The 18053-nt window shown below is 38.2% G+C and overlaps 1 protein-coding gene across 2 annotated transcripts in view; it reads left to right on the top strand.

The window, feature by feature from the left end:
* MCF2L2 (MCF.2 cell line derived transforming sequence-like 2) overlaps window positions 1-18053 on the top strand; it is a 253852-nt gene that overhangs the window by 81559 nt on the left and 154240 nt on the right. For both annotated transcript variants that reach the window (XM_046003459.1, XM_046003460.1), the window contains exons 4-5: window positions 2943-3033; window positions 5526-5645. In XM_046003459.1, the coding sequence (XP_045859415.1) occupies window positions 2943-3033; window positions 5526-5645 (211 nt within the window). The remainder of the gene's footprint in view (window positions 1-2942; window positions 3034-5525; window positions 5646-18053) is intronic.

Consider the following 18053-nt stretch of genomic DNA (forward strand, 5'->3'; position numbering starts at 1 on the left):
GTCATGATCCCAGGGTCCTGGGATCCAGCCCCACATCAGGCTCTCTGCTCAGCAGGAAGCCTGTCTCTCTCTGCCTGCCTCTCTGCCTACTTGTGATCTCTCTCTCCGTCAAATAAATAAAATCTGAAAAAAAAAAAAAAAAAGTCAGTGATTGTTTTTTGTTTTGTTTTGTTTTAAACGTTAATCTTCTGGAGGTAATGTGTCTTTTTCCCATTGGTTGCTTTTTTTTTTTTTAAGGTTTTATTTATTTATTTATTTGACAGAGATCACAAGCAGGCAGAGAGGCAGGCAGAGAGAGAGGAGGAAGCAGGCTCCCCGCTGAGCAGAGAGCCTAACGTGGGGCTCTATCCCAGGACCCTGAGATCATGACCTGAGCCGAAGGCAGAGACTTTAGCCCACTGAGCCACCCAGGTGCCCCCCATTGGTTGCTTTTCTAAAGGTTTCTTGTTATCTTTAATTTTGAGCCACTTGGCTCTGATATGTCTGGATAAAGTTTTCTTTGTATTTATCCTGCTTGGTATTAGAAGAGCTGCTTGAATCTGTGAATTGATGTCTTTGATCAGATATGGAAAATTCTTCATTGTTACTTTTAAAAATATTGTTTCTGTAACATACTCTCTCTCCTCTCCTTCTGGGACTCTGTTCATGGCTCATATCTCTTTAACATTCTATCCTTTCTATTTCTCTGTGTTTCACTTTGAATATTTTCAAGTCATATGTTTTCAGTTTCACCTATCTTGTCTTTTACTATGTTCGGTCTGCTGTTAAATCCACTGAGTTCTTAATTTCAGATATTGGTGTTTTGTAATTCTAGGAGGTTCATTTGATTCTTTATTATAGTTTCTAATTCTCTGCTGAAATAATGTATCTTTTCATCTATTTTGTCTACCCTTTCCTCTTTTTCTTTTAACGTATTGATCATAATTAAAGTTTTTTCTGCCAAAAACCAGGATTATCTTTGAATCTATAATTATTGACTATTTCATCTCTTATTTATTGTTTTCTTCTTGCTTTTTTGCATTTCTATTAATTTTTTATTTTATGCTGGATATTGTAGGTTAGATGTTATAGAGGCTTATTTGCTTGCAAAAAATATTGAGTTTGATCTGGTGGGAAGTTAAATTACTGGTAGATCACTTGATCTTTTTGAAGCCTGCTTTTTAGGTTTTCTTAGGGCAAGTCTATTTCTGCTTGGTCCTTATTCCTAGAGTATAGCCTTAATCCTGTAGCAATTCCTATGATGTTTCATTTATCCTAGAATATTGCCTTTCTAGAGTTTCACCTGAAGGACGAGGGTGCTCAACAAAGTCTGTCTATTCAGGGTGGGCCCAATGCCTACTGTCTTTCTTTCCCCAGAACTACATAAACTTTATAACTTTTCATCAGTTTTCACATGTGTAGTTGCTGTTCTCTGTCAGCCTTCCGGACTTCTGCCTGAAATAGTGGGGTATGGGCATTGGCAGCGTTAAAGGAGAACTTCCATGAAAATTTCTGGGGTTCCCTCTCTGTTCCTTCTTCACAGTCACCCTCCTCAAGTTCTGGCAACTTTTGCTTCTATAATCCCCAGTCTCTGCCTCTTTTACCCAGTGAGAACCGCCGCCCCCTTTGCACTGTGGCCTGGAAAGTGTTCCCAGTGAGAGAACCTGGGTCATTATAGGACTGTGATAATGGCTTTGTCCAATAATACCTACTTCAGATCAGCTATTTGTGTTTTCTCAATGTTTGCTTAGATCCTAGATCTTCTGCCTTACCCCCATACAGGCACTCATTATGGTAAAGCTTATCTTTTGCCTAATATTAGAGAGTTATTAAAAGTTTACTAGAGGCCATCTACTTTTCATGTACTTGATCTCTTTTCATCGCCATGACAAGGACATATGAAATAATCATAATATTAGTATATACACAGTGTATATGTACTCAGTGCCAGGCATTGTTTGAGCCTCTTATGTATTTCTTATTCATACTCATTTAATCATCACCTCAACCATATAGATAGGTACTATTTTTGTTCCTACTTAACAAATGGGGACTCTTAGAAACTATAGAGGTTAAGTAATTCCACCTCCTGTCCCCATACACACTATATAAATGGTGGAATTAATGTTTGGCAATCTGGCTTCAGAATTTGTGCTTTTAAGGACTTCATTTTTGGTGGTATTGTTTTCATTTTATGGGTGAGGAAACTGAGTTTTAGAGAGGGTGGATGACTTCCCCAGGTCACAGTGCTATTAAGTGGCAGCTCTAGGATCTGAGCCACTAGAATCCAAAGCCTTTGCTCTTTCCCGTATATCATAGTTCCTCCCAAAGAGAGAAAGAAGAAAAATGTTTTCATTTTGGGGACATTAGTTTAAAAAATTTTCGCGGGGACTTGGAAGGGAGTAAAACAGCTTCCTTTCATTCTTGATGAAAATAATATCTTCTTGTGCATATAATTTGCTGGCTGTTCATAGTTGGGCATTGAAAAGGGGTTGTAATTCCCATAAACATGTGGTATTTCTGAACACCTCTAGAATTCACTCCTATGGAAGCATATTGATAGCTCCATGAATGTCAGTTTTGGGAGTGGAAGGATGGCAGAGCTCAATCTTGCGTTCCTTTGCATATACTGACACATATGATGCCTACCTGACATGTGCCTTTTCCTCTTAAGTCTGAGCACATGTGCTCCTTGGGTGTTTTGGACACTTGCCAGCCATAAACAGATCCTTGAGAGGGTTTGAGACACCAAATATTTCTGTTTTGTTAAGGCTGCCAGGCTGAGATGAGGAGAGGAAGTTGATTCTTTTGTCAGGGAAGTCAGATCAGGTTTTCCCTTGTGCCACATGGCGTGTTTACGCATGAGCCCAGGGTACCAGAGGCTGTAGAATATCCTGGTAAGGGAGCTGCCCAGAACCCATGTGTCTCACCTGGTCTCTGATACCGACCATCCTTTTTTGCAGTGTGGAGGCTGCCAGCATCGGATTCGTCATTGTTATCGACCGGCGAAGGGACAAGTGGAGCTCCATAAAAGCATCATTGACACGAATAGCTGTAAATATTCATTTTTGTGCTGTTATTATAAGTAGTAATTTAAATTGTCTGTTCAGCTATTTCCTATCAAAGTCACAGGGAAAAGACAATTGTTTTATGCTAAATTTTGGGAAGGTCTTTGTAGCAGAGGCTGTTGTGTCACATCCATGTCCCCTCTGCCACCTGCCTGTCATGGCAGACAATTCCTGAGCCCATCAAAATCTCCCTGAATCTACCTTATTGACCTCTCTGGTCACTGAGCCAGGGGTGGGGGAGCGGATAGGGAGTGCTGGGAAGTTAATGACCCAGGAGTGACAAACGACCGTGTTATGGGAGTTGATGGATAAATGCCCCAGCCTCCACACCACTCAGTGGGACAGTTCTGACATATGTACCACACAGTATCTCAGAGAGCCCCAGCCGTTCTTGCCCCCAGCAGTGTCCCGCCTTGTTACACTGGCTTTCTTGTTATCACTCTCCCCAACTCCTCTGTGTTTCCTGGGATCACTTCCTCATTAAACTCTACACCCAAATCCTTGTCTTAGAGTTTCTTTGGTTGGGGGGGGGGGGCGGTGGGATTCACCCAATGTAAGCCAGTCTTCATTTTGGTATTCAAATTAGTTTTCCACATTCTGAAAGATACTGGAAAAAACAGACAAAATATAATATGTGCTTGCTTTTGGTATGAGATTGTACAACCTTGGATGAATTTCCTTTTCCATCTATTTAGTCTGATTTTGATCCCTGTTTGTTGCCTTTCAGCAAGTAGATGTATCCTTTCTCTCTGTGGGGATAGGGAACTCAACCACATATGCAGGGAGAGACACCTCAGGGCAGCTATGCCAGCATTTCCACCAAAGCACAGGCTTCCTAGGAGAGTTGAGAAAGCTGAAGAGGATGGGATATGGTAGGGTGATGTGTGTGTGGAGGCTGGGATGGGAGATGGACTTTAGAAGCCTCATTCATGCCTACTTACAAAGGTAGTCACACATATAAACATGCACATATATGGAGTCTCAGACCTAGAGCCTCAACCAGAAATACAAATAGTGTCTCAGCCTATTTGTCCTACCATGATGTAACAAAATGCAAGCTGCTTCTGTTTAGGAGCTTGCATTTCAAACATCGGGGGAAAGGAAGACTCCCTTCCCTTTGTGTATGGATTGTTTTGTTCCTTTGGTTTAGTTTGGCTAAAATTTTTGAGAAAATTTTAGTTTTGGGGAAAAATACAATGGTGGTTGATGGCCTGAGGATTTAGACACTTGACAGTGCCCATGAATATTTTAGAGGACTGGCCTCAAGAGAGTTCTGGTTTTCCAGGATCCATTGACAATACTTGAATAATCTAATACTTGAACCTAATTTGTTCAAGAATTACATTATCACTTTGTGAGTAAAAAACACAGGGCACAGTGAGTAAAAAACACAGTAGCACAGGGATCCCAAAACCTGGCTTCCAATCAGAATCTCTTCAGGTGCTTGTCAAAAATAGATATGTGATCTTTATCCCTGTTCTAGTGAATCAGAATATTCTAAGCTAAAGACCAGATTACTTTTTAATATTTTTTTAAAGATTTTATTTATTTATTTGACAGACAGAGATTACAAATAGGCAGAGAGGCAGGCAGAGAGAGAGAGGAGGAAGCAGGCTCCCTGCTGAGCAGAGAGCCCGATGAAGACCAGATTACTTTTTAACAAGCACTTTAGGAGGTTGCTTTTTGGGAATCACTAGAAGGAGAGAAAGCCATGAGCAGTGGGAGACTTGGAGTCCCTGTTGTGCCATTAAGTTGTTATATGAATCTGAGTTATCTCATTTCTCAGGAACTTGCCTCCAGATGAAGGCAATGCTTCCTGAAAGCAACTTGGCAATAACATGCATCAGGAATCATTAAAATACTAAGTCTTTGACTCAGTAAATCTTTTGGGAAACTACCCAAAGAAAGTGTTCCAAAATGTGGATTAAGATATATAAAAGTATGAAAAAGTCTAATCATTAGCAATAAGGGATTGGTTAAGTAAATTGTGCACCCATGAAAGATAATATTTCCAAAGAATTTTTAAATAATAGAAATAAAACTCATGGTATAACGTTAAGGGGGAAAAGCACGTTACAAAATATTTCTACAGTGTGAATTTAACCATGATAAAGATATTTCAGCTGAGAAAATAGTCTGTAAATAATTAGATTGGAATATTAAAAATGGCTATGAGATCATGGGTAGTTTTGGTAGTTTTCTTTTTCTAATATATACTTTTATTTCCAATTTTTTTCTGTAAGAAGTATGAAATACTTTTATAATCAGAAATTTTTTTTTGTTCTTTGATTTGTTTTGATTTTTAAGGAGAGGTTTGGTTTTTTCAAACAATATGTCTTTCAGCTCTGAAATCCTGTGATATATACTCTAATTCTTTGGCATCTGTGTTGTCTCCTTAAACTTTCCTGTCTGTGATCTCGGGCAAGAGGAGACCAATGGATGTGACATTTGCCCTGAAACTTTCCATGATCCTTTCAGGTAGCATTTCCAGGAAACTTGCAGCTCATATTCATCCTTCGCCCATCTCGCTTTATCCAGAGGACATTCACTGACATTGGCATTAAATATTATCGAGAAGAATTTAAAATGAAAGTTCCGGTAAGCGTGACTTTTCATCTTGTCTGCATTTGGTCAGGGCCTGTGGAGAAGATGGCATTTGAGCTGAGTTTCTAAGGGAGGTAGGATTCTATAGGCAGAGAGAGGAGAGGCATTCTGTATAGAGTGAACAGCATGTGTAAGGACATGGAGGCAGGAAGGACATACATTATGTGAGGTCCACGGGGAGGCCCCATTCTTGTTGGACTATGTATAGGACAATTGTTTGGAAGAAAAAAAGTAGAAAACATGGAATAGGTTTTCGTTGTAAAAATAAGAGTTCTAGATTTTATTCATAGGCAGTGGGGATCCAGTGAAGGTTTTTCAGTTGGGGAATAACTTGGGTAAAGTGGTATTTCAGTTATGTAATCTGAAGGTAGTGTCCAAGACTGTAGAAGTGATTGAAAGAGGGAGAGTTATTTTAATAGTATGGGTAAAAGAAAATAAGGATCTAAAATAAATATAAGCAACTGTAGAGTAAAAGTAAAACCAATATGTGATATACTCATAGAACAAAAATAAATTAAAATGACAAAAGTAAATATTTTACTGATAACTTTGGCAGAGATGTGGGGGGAAACAGGCACTTTCATACTTTGCTGACTGAAATGAAGTTGATAATGACTGATATGAAGGACTAATTCGTGGATTTTCAAAAATTAAAGGATTTACACTCATTGACCTTCCTATAAAAGTTATTCTACAGATATTCTCACACATGCGCTTAAGTCTGCATATATAATGATATTAATTACCAAATCATTTGTAAGAATCAATGATTAGAAATACCATAAATAAAAAAATAAATATTGGTCTGCACAATCAACTAAATACTTTGTAGCCAGCAAAAGTGATAAGGCATTATACAACCACAGGAAAAACAGGTGGCAGTTATCATACACCTAACCAATGACCCAACCGAAAGAAATGAAAACTCGTGTCCACAAAAAGACCCTTACAAACACAAATGTCCACCAACATAATGGATAAAGAAATTGTGGCATAGTCTCCTAATGAAAGAACAAGCAATAAAAAAGAGTGAAATATTGATTATTTTAACAACATGGATACTCTCCATAATATTCTCCGGAAAGAAGGAAATTAACCACTAAAGAGTGGATGTTCTATGATTCTTCTTATGTAACATTTAAGAAGAGACAAAACTAACCTAGAAAATCACAATGATGGCTGCTGTTAGGGGTGAGGTGGAGTGGAGATTGATTGGAAGTAGGTATAAGGGAAATGTGTATCTTGATTGGATGGTGTTACATGTGTGTATACAATTGTCAGAACTAAATGAACTATCACCTTAAAATCTGTGCATTTGATTGATGTAAATTACATCTCAATTGAAAAAGAACATAAAAAAGGAAAAAAATAGGTAAGATTAATCGATAGTGATAGAAAAGTTTCTAATATATATTTTTGTTTCATTTTTTGTTTAGTTGGGAAAAACCTAAGAAAAATTTCAAGAATAAGATTAATACAAAGAACATTCTATGCTCTTTACCCAGATTCATTCACCTATTGTTAACATTTTATCCCATTTGCTTTATTATTTGCTTATTATTTGCTCCTCCTATAGATAGATAACCTCTCTTTCTCTAATATTATACATATATAAATATATATATTTCTCTATTCATCGTATATATAGATAGGTTTAAATATAAAGATATATATATTATACATATATGGAATATGTATACGTGTATTTGTGTATATAGGATCTAGTTTAGGATCAAACAGTATACATAGTTGTCATGTCTCTTTAGTTTCCTTTAATTTGAAATATTTCCACAGTCTTTCTTTTTTTTTTTTAAAGATTTTTTTTATTTATTCATTTAACAGACAGAGATCTCAAGTAGGCAGAAAGGCAGGCACAGAGGGAGAGAGAGGAGGAAGCAGGCTCCCTGCTGAGCAGAGAGCCCGATGCGGGGCTCGATCCCAGGACCCTGGGATCATGCATGACCTGAGCCCAAGGCAGAGGCTTTAACCCACTGAGCCACCCAGGCGCCCCTCCACAGTCTTTCTTTGTCTTCTATGACATTAGCATTTTTGAAGAATACAGTCCTTTAAAAACAAAACTTACCTTATTTGGGGGTCATGTGATGATTTCTCAGGATTTGATTCAGATAATGCATTCCTAGTTAGAATACTGCTTAAGTGATGTCATGTCCTTCTTAGGGTATCACATGTGGAAAACACAGTGTTCATCTGCCCCCTCCAATTGATAACGTTAATTTTGGTTCCTTGGTTAAGGTGTTGTCCAGTTTCTCGAACGTTTCCATTACAACTAATACAGAATCTTTGGAGAAACATTTTAAGATCACACAAATACCCTGCTCCTCAAAAGATTCCTCTCTATATTTAATACCTATTGGTAATTCTTACCTGGAATGACCTTTATTAAACTGATTGCAAAATAATGATTTCCCAACTATAATACTCTCTGAACATATACTAATCAGAAGTTGGTACTCTACTGTAAACTAGAGTTTTCCCTTCTCCCTTATTTGTCTATCATCATTAGACATATATGTATGTCTCTTTCTCTCTAAATATATTTATTTAACCTAAAAATCATAGAGTTCACACTGGCCCTTTAAATTTTAGGTCATCATCAGTGATCCCTTGTGTGGGAAACTTTACACTAGTTGCATGTAAAAAAGTAATTTAATCTTTAATATTAAAAAATCTGGCAAAACCCAGAAAACATCCATCATGAAAGCAAGATACTTTCAGTAAAAAGAAAGTTACATAATAGGTCATTAAAAAAACTTTTTTAGGTCTTCTAGGATGTATTTTTAAGTGGGGATAAAAGCAAATGGAAAATAATATGGATAATATATTCCCATTTGAATAAAATAGAAGTGGCTTGTTATATGATTGCATGTAATAGCACACCTTGGGAAGGCTCAAAAAACTGGTTGAAGTGGTTGCCTCTTGGATGTAGAACTGGAGGTCTGGGGGTAGGGGTGAGACGAAGACTATTTTCAATTTAGCTTAACTCCTTCTGTTTGAATGTATTATCACATACACATATTAACTGTTCAAAATGAAAAACCTCACTTTAATTGAAATTGCTCTGAGAAAATATTTAATCCATCTCAATGAAAACTGACTATATCTCAGATAAGGGATTTTTCTGTTTCTTTTCCCACTCTTATTTTCCCTCTTTTGGTTTCATTTTATATTAATACTCAAATTTCCTAAAACACTTCTTCCCTATATTTTGGGTGTTAACCAGACACAAAACATATTTCCTATTCTGTTTTAAATACTTATTTCAAAATAACTTGAGTGTTTAAGAGAAAATGTGAGCCATGAGTTTCTTATTCTGTTTTCCTGAACTGAGTAACAGCACTGGGGAAGGGATGACTTACAAGAAATGAATGAACTTTTTGTAATCCTCATAAGCTTGTTCCCCTTCAGAGATAAAGAAAATTGTTTCGTGTCACTCAAAAAGGTTTGGAGTTAGCACTAAGCATTTGACCAAATGTTAAATACATATTTCTCTGGTTGTGTATAAAACACACCTCTCCAAGAGATAATATGTATACAGATACATATGTGATTTATGCCTTGCTTTTCATGTGGTGCATCTATATACTAAAGAGAGAAGGACCATCTACTTTGTGTTGATACCATGTTTTTAGTTACTTCTGTATGTGGTAATGTATGTTGGTACCTTGTCCATCATATTTTCAATTTTAAACTGAAAATCAACTTTTTAAAAAGCTCTCTGTCACCCAAACTAAAGGCTTATTTAGTAGGGCATTTTTAAATGCTAAACATTTACCTTGTCAACTGCCGTTTCACCTGTGGAAGATGATCACATTCTCACTGTTCTGATGCACCAGAGTTCAGTGTAATGTTAACAGACTTGATGGAACTAGACTTCAAAATACATTTAGCCTTTTAAATGACAGTCCAAGCTGTTGGTTTGTCTTCTTTACTTTGTTTTTATTTTCCTTTAATCTTTAATTTTTTTAAATTTAAATGTTACTTAGTTAACATACAGTGCAATATTGGTTTCTAGAGTAGAATTCAGTGATCCATCACTTACATAAAATAGCCAGGGCTCATCACAAAAATGATACCCTTCACCCATCCTTCACCCATCCTGTCCCATCCCCCCACCTCCCTCCCTCCATCAACCCTGTTTGTTCTTTTGTTAAGAGTTTCTTATGGTTTATTTCCCTCTCTCCCTTTCTTCTGCCCCCCTTCCCACATGTTCATCTGTTTTCTTTCTTAAATTCCACACATGAGTGAGATCATATGATATTTGTCTTTCTCTGACTGGCTTATTTCACTTAGCATAATACACTCTAGCTCCATCCATGTCATTGCAAAAGGCAAGATTTCATTCATTCATTATTCAGTTGAATAATATTCTATTGTATATGGAAACCACATCTTTTATTCATTCATCAGTCAATGGACATTTGGACTCTCTCCATAGTTTGGCTATTGTTGATAATGCTGCTATAAACATCGGGGTGCATGTAGCCCTTCAAATCTGTATTTTTGTGTCCTTTGGGCAGATATCTAGTAGTGCAATTGCTGGGTTGTAGGGTAGTTCTATTTTTAATTTTCTGAGGAAACTCCACACTGGCTCCACCAATGGTACAAGAGGGTTCTCCTTGTCTATATCCTTGCCAACGCCTGTTTCTTGTGTTGTTAATTTTAGCCATTCTCACAGGTGTGTGGTGGTATCTCGTTGTGGTTTTGATTTGTATTTCCTTGATGATGAGTGGTGCTGAGCATCATCTCATGTGTCTGTTAGCCACCTGGATGTCTTCTTTGAAAAAGTGTCTGTTCATGTCTTCTGCCCATTTCTTGACTGGATTATTTGTGTTTTTGGATGTTGAGTTGATAAGCTCTTTATAGATTTTTGAATACTAACCCTTTATCTGATATGCCATTTGAAAATATCTTCTTCCATTCCTTAGGGTGCCTTTTAGTTTTGTTGAGTGTTTCTCTCATTGTTCAGAAGGTTTTTATCTTGATAAAGTCCCAATAGTTCACTTTTGCCTTTGTTTCCCTTGCCTCCTGTAACCTGTCTAGTAAGAAGTTGCTACAGCCAAGGTCAAAGAGATTTCTGCCTGTGTTCTCCTCTAGGAATTTGATGGATTCCTGTTTCACATTTAGGTCTTTCATCTGTTTTAAGTTTTATTTATTCATTTGTTTATTTTATTGTCTTATGTTAGTCACCATATAGTACATCATTAGTTTTTGATGTGTTCTAAGATTCACTGTTTATATATAACACCCAGTGCTCCATGCAATACATGTCCTCCTTAATACCCACCAGCAGGCTCACCCATCCCACCACCTCCCCTCCTCTCTAAAACCCTCAGATTGTTTCTCTGGAGTCCATAGTCTCTCATGATTCCTCTTCCCCTCCGATTTTCCCCCCTTTACTTTTCCTTTCCTTCTCCTAATGTCCTCCATGTTATTTCTTATGTTCCACAAGTAATTGAAACCATATGATAATTGACTTTCTCTTCTTGACTTATTTCACTCAGCATGATCTCCTCCAGTCCCATCAAGGTTTTTGTATATGGTATAAGAAAGTGGTTCAGTTTCATTCTTCTGCATATGGCTGTCCAATTTTCCCAACACCATTTATTGGAGAGACTGTATTTTCCCACTGGGTATTCTTTCCTGCTTTATCAAAGATTAGATGACCATAGAGTTGAGGGTCCATTTCTGGGTTCTCTATTCTGTTCCTTTGATCTACATGTCTGTTTTTGTGTCAGTACCACACTGTCTTGATGATTACAACTTTGTAATATAGCTTGGACACAGTACTAGAGGTCCTAGCTTCAGCTATCAGACAACAAAAAGAAATAAAAGGCACCCAAATTGGCAAAGAAGAAGTCAAACTCAGTCTTTTCAGATTGACATGATACTTTATGTGGAAAACCCAAAGACTCCACCCCCAAATTGCTAGATCTCATACAGGAATTCAAAAAAGTGACAGGATATAAAATCAATGCATAGAAATCAATGGCAGAAAGAGAAATTAAGGAATCTATTGTATTTACAATTACACCAAAAACCATATGATACTTAGGAATAAACCTAACCAAAGAGGTAAGGGAAATTGAAAACTATAGAACACTTACGAAGGAAGTTGAGGAAGACACAAAGAAATGGAAAAACATTTCATGCTCATGGATTGAAAGAACAGATATTGTTAAAATTTCTATGCTACCCAGAGCAATCTACACATTCAGGGCAATCCCTATCAAATGCCATCAACATTTTTCACAGAAAATGTGGAACCAGAAAAAGACGATGACTAGCCAAAGGAATGTTGAAAAAGAAAACCAAAGCTGATGGCATCACAAATCCAAACTTCAAGCCTTACTACAAAGCTGTCTCCATTTCATTTCTTTCACTCTGGTCATTATTTCCTTTCTTTTACTGTCTCTGGCTTTGTTTGTTCTTTTTCTAGCTCCTTTAGTATAACGTAGATTTGTTTGAGAATTTTCTGGCTTTTAAAAAAATTTTTGAAAAGAGTTTATTTATTTATTTATTTATTTGACAGAGAGAGAGAGAGAGAGACAGACAGACAGACAAACAAACAGATAGCAAGAGAGGGAATACAAGCAGGGGGTGTGGGAGAGGCAGGTTTCCTGCTGAGCAGGGAGCCAGATGTTGGACTCAATCCCAGGACCCTAGGATCATGACCTGAGCCAAAGGCAGACGCTTAATGACTGAGCCACCCAGGTGACCCAAGACTTTTCTTGCTTCTTGAGGTAGGCCTGAATCGTTATAATCTTCTCTTTTGGAACAGCTTGTACTTCACCCCAAAAATCTGGACTGTTGTATTTTCATTTTCATTTGTCTCCATGTGTATTCTTTTAATTTCTTCTTTGGTTTCTTGGTTGACCCATTCATTGTTTAGTAGCATGTTATTTAGGCTGCATCTATTTGTGTTCTTTCCAAATTTTTTCTTGTGGTTGATTTCTAGTTTCATATTATTATGGTCAGAAAAGATGCATGATATGATTTCTGCCTTTTTGAATTTATTGAGACTTGTTTTGTGGCTAACATGTGATCTATTCTGGAGAGTGTTCTATATGCATTTGAAAAGAATGTATTCTGCTGTTTTAGGGTGGAACATTCTGAATGTATCTGTTAGATCCAGTGTGTCATTCAAAGCCACTGTTTCTTTGTCCTTTTTCTGTCTGGATGACCTATCCATTAATGTAAGGGGGGTGTTAATATCTCTACTATTATTGTATTACTATTGATTTCTACCTTCATTCTGTTTATAGTTACTTCATATATTTAGGTGCTCCCATGTTGGGTGCATAAATATTTACAATTGTTGTATCCTCTTGTTTTATCATTTTGTAGAGTCCTTCTTTTTCTTAAGTTATAGTCTGCCTTAAAGTTGATTTTGTATGATATAAATATTGGTATCCTCATTTTCTTTTCATTTCATGGTAAATGTTCTTCCATTTTCCATTATCTGCATATATTTTTAGGTCTGGAATGAATCTCCTGTAGGCAGCATATAGATGGGTTTTGCTCTTTTATCCATTCAGTCACCCTATGTCTTTTGATTCAAAGTATATTCAAAGTAATTATTGATAAATACATACTCGGGGCACCTGGGTGGCTCAGTGGGTTAAGCCGCTGCCTTCGGCTCAGGTCATGATCTCAGGGTCCTGGGATCGAGTCCCACATCGGGCTCTCTGCTCAGCAGGGAGCCTGCTTCTCTCTCTCTCTCTCTCTCTCTCTCTGCCTGCCTCTCCGCCTACTTGTGATCTCTCTCTGTCAAATAAATAAATAAAATCTTAAAAAAAAAAAAGAAAAAAAAATAAATACATACTCACTGCCATTTTGTTATGTTTTACGGTTGTTTTGTTGTTCTTTTCTGCTCCTTTCTTCTTTTCTTGCTGTCTTCCCTTGTGGTTTGATGACTTTCTTTATTGATTCGCTTGGATTCCTTTTTCTTTATTTTTTGTGTGGCTATTACAAGCTTTTGTGTGTATGTGTTTGTGTGGTTACCATTAGGTCCATATGTAACATGTGATGCATAGAGCAGTCTATATTAAGTTTTTCATTATTTGAGTTTGAACCCATTCTAAAAGCACTAAATTTTTACTTCTCCACCCTCCATGTTTTTTGTATATGACGTCATACTTAACATTCTGTTATTCTGTGAATCCCTCTACTGATTTCTGTATATATAATTTATTTTACTGCTTTTGTGCTTTAACCTACCTAATGGTTTTGTGAGTGATTCATCTACTACTTTTTTTTTTTTTTTTTTTTTAAGAATTTATTTATTTATTTGACAGACAGAGATCACAAGTAGGCAGAGAGAGAGAGAGGAGGAAGCAGGCTCCCCGCAGAGCAGAGAGCCCGATGTGGGGCTCGATCCCAGGACCCTGGGATCATGACCTGAGCCGAAGGCAGAGGCTTTAACCCACTGAGCCACCCAGGCGCCCCCATCTACTACTTTTTAAAAAGGTTTATTTAAGTAATCTCTACACCCAACATTGGGCTCAAACCCATGACTCCGAGACTAGAGCTGCATGCTCTTCCAGTTGAGCCAGCCAGATGCCCCTCATCTACTACTTTTATTGTGTTTGCATTTACTTGTGAAATTTTTTTTCATTTCATAATTGTCTTACTCCTATTATAGCCTTTTTTTTTTTTTTTTTTGACTCAAAGAATTCCTTTCAGTGTTTCTTGTAAAGTTGGTGGTGAATTCCTTTTAACTTTTGTTTGTCTGGGAAATTCTTTATCTTTCCTTCTATTCTGAATGGTAATCTTGCTGGATAGAGTATTCTAGTTTATGGGTTTTTTTTGGTTTGTTTGTTGTTGTTTTTTTTTCTTTCAGCACTTTGTGTAGATCATTCCACTCTCTTCTGACCTGCATAGTTTCTGCTGAAAAACCAGCTTATAGCCTTCTGGAGTTTCCCTTTTATGTTACTGTTTTCCTTTCTCATTCCTTTCTCTATTATTGTTTTTTCATTTTAATTACTGTGTGTCTTGGCGTGGACGTCCTTGGTTTGATTTTGTTGGGGGGCTCCCTGTGCCTCTTAGATCTGGATTTCTATTCCCTTCCTCAGATTTGGGGAGTTTTTAGCTATTATCTCTTCAAATAAAATTTCTATCTCCTTTTCTCTCTTTTCTCTTTCTGGCATCCCTATAATGCTAATATTATTATGCTTGATGATGTCACTGAGTTTCCATAATCCATTCTCAGCTTTTATTATTCTTTTTCCTTTTGCCATTTAACTTGTTTGCTTCTCACCATCCCTCCTTGGATCTGGCTACCCAGAGCAGAGAGCTTGGTTGCTTTTTATTACTCCATATTTCAAATCACTGATCTGTTCTGTCTTCTCTGATTTGCCATTGATACCCTCTAGTGTATTTTTAATTTCAGTTATTGACTTTTTCATCTCTGATTGATTCTTTTTAATATTTTCTACCTCTTTGTTGAAGGTCTTAGTGAGATCCTCCACTCTTTTCTCAAGTCCAGCAAGTATCTTTTTGACCGTTACTTTGAGTTCTTTATTAGGCATATTAGTTACCTCTTTCATTTAACTATTTTCTTTAAGATTTATTTATTTATCTTAGAGATAGAAAGAGAAAACTTGTACACATGCATGTGAGCAGGGTAGGGGTGGAGGGAGAATGAGAGGGAAAGAATCCTCAGACAGACTCCCCACTGACCATGAAGCCTGATGTGGGGCTTGATCCCAGGACCCTGAGATCATGAACGAGCTGAAATCAAGAGTTGGATACTTAACTGGACCTAAGCACCCCCCCCCCATTTAACTTTTTTAATATGGTTTTTGTCCTTTTCTTTCATTCAGGACACACTCCTATCTTCTTATTTTGTCTAACTCTGTGTCTGTTTCTTTCTTTCTTTTTTTTTTTTTCTTAAAGATTTTATTTATTTGACAGAGATTACAAGTAGGCAGAGAGGCAGGCAGAGAGAGAGAGAGAAAGGGAAGCAGGCTCCCTGATGAGCAGAGAGCCTGACGCAGGACTCGATCCCAGGACCCCAAGATCACGACCTGAGCCAAAGGCAGGGACTTTAACCCACCGAGCCACCCAGGTGCCCCTCTGTGTCTGTTTCTATGTGTTAGGAAAGTCAGCTTTGTCTCCTGCTCTTGAAGGTAGTAGCCTTATGAAGAAGAGGTCTTGTAGTGCTCTGTACCACAACGCCCCCATTTACCTGGACCAGATGTTTTAGGGGTATCTCTTTTGTGGCTTGTGTGTGTTCCACTGTTGTGGCTGAGCCTCATTTGCCTTCAATCCAGTTGGCTGCAATGGCCGACTTTGCCTATTGTGGTTGCACATGACAGTTTATTCCCTGTGATGTTAAAGGGCTGGTCTGGGGCCACTGTGGGCTTGTAGTTGGGTTATGGCAGCAGTCAGATTAGATGCCTGCCCTCAGCTCATCTACTAGGGCTGCAGTGGTACCAAACTGCAGGGTGCTCTCTTATTCTGCCCCCTGAAAGCCTTATTGGTATGTGGGGCTGGCAGTTAGACCAGATGTCTCCAGTCCCACCTGCTGGGACTATAGTTACACTGATGTGTGTAGTTAATCCTCCTCTCTCCCCAGGGCAGGAGTTACTTTTGAGTAGCACTGGTCCCTGCTGGGGGTTGCTTGCAGGATGTGTCTTGGCAGGAGCCATTTTGGAGGGACCCCTGTGGAGTGGGGTGGGGTGGATGAGGTGGCTCTTCAGGAGAATGCAGGAGTGGGGTCTGTGGTCTTAGCAAGCTATGGGAGAGTGTTTGAACTGGTTTCCACAGGTGTCTGGCTCTCTAGGCTGGGGTGGGTTGGGGGGGGTGATGTCACTTGCTAGGACTTTGTTTTAGGAGAAGTCACCTAAAGATTCCTGCCCCTCCAGTGCAGGTTCTGAGATTAGTAAGTCAGTCTTCTTTCCATATACTCTTAGTGCTTTCAGATTGCTACTTCTGTACTGTACCTTGGCTAGGTTGTTTTTTGTGTTGGCTCTTTAAGGACTGGAATTCAGTTTCCTTTCACCCTCTGTCTTTCCCAGAGCTAAGCCTGCTGATTTTTAAAGTGCCTGGAGTTAAGTCCTACTGATTGTAAAAAGTCACAAAGTTAATCCCCACTGGTTTTCAAAGCCAGATGTTATAGGACTTATCTTCCCACTGCAGGTTCCCTGTGCCCCAGGTGCCTGGTATGGGGTCTGCTCCTCACCCTTCTTCATGCTTGTGGTGTCACTACTGTTTGTGGTTGAGTTTCCTGGGAGTTTGGCTCCCAACGGCCTCTCTGCCCCTCCTACCTCTTTCTGTGTGGCCTTCACCATTTTTTTTCAGAAGTCCTCTTTGCTCATTTTTAATTATATGTTTTTTTACTGTTAAGTTTTGAGAGTAGATATGGATCCATTGTCAGATATGTGATTTGCAAATATTTTCTCCTGGTCTGTGGGTTGTCCTTTTACCCTCCTATGTCTTTTGAAGAGCAAGTGCTTTTTATTTGGATGAAGTCCAGTTTATCAGTTCTATGTTTTATGTTTTTGGTGTTGTATCTCAGAACTCTCCTAACTCAAAGATTTTCTCCTTAGTTTTCCTTTATGTTTTCTTCTCCAAGTTTTATGTCTTAGATTTAGATCTCTGATGCATTTTGAGTTCATTTTTGTATGAGATAAAAATTAAGGTTCCTTTTTTGGCATATGGCTGTCTAGTTGTTTTAGCACTGTTCATTGAAAATAGAATTATTTCTCCATGGAAATGACTTTTTGCACCTCTGTCAAAAGTTAGGTTCGTGTTTGCCAGGGTTCAGGGATGACTAGGGGGTGAGGTGTGCTTATAAAGGATAGCACAAGGGTGGGGTGCCTGGGTGGCTCAGATAGTTGGGCATCTGCCTTCAGCTCAGGTCGTGATATCCAGGTCCTGGGATCAAGCCGTACATAAGGCTCCCAGCTTGGCAGGGAGTCTGCTTCTCCCTCTCTTTCTGTCTCTCCCCCTTCTCATGCTGTCTCTCTCTCTCTCTCCTTCCCTCTCTCAGATAAATAGAAAACTCTTAAAAAAAAAAAAAAGACAACACAAGGGAGACTTTTATAGTGATTAATCAGTTAGTTCTGCATCTTGATTGTTCTGGTGGTTACACAAATGTACAGATGTGAAAATGATGTAGAGCTAAACATACACATTACATCAATATCAAGTTCCTGCCTTTGATTTTGTACTATAATTATGTAAGATGCAACCATAGAGGGCAGGGATTGGGTGAAGGGTACATGGGACCTCTCTGTACTATCTTTGCAACTTCCTATGGATCTGTACTTATGTAATTATTTCAAAATTACTATAACCACTATAATTACTTTAAAATAAAGAGTTAAAAAAATCACTTAGCCATATTTGTGTGAGTCTATTTCAGGACTTTCTATTCTA

The sequence above is a fragment of the Meles meles genome, chromosome 4 (genome assembly GCF_922984935.1).
Source record: "Meles meles chromosome 4, mMelMel3.1 paternal haplotype, whole genome shotgun sequence".
NCBI lineage: Eukaryota > Metazoa > Chordata > Mammalia > Carnivora > Mustelidae > Meles > Meles meles.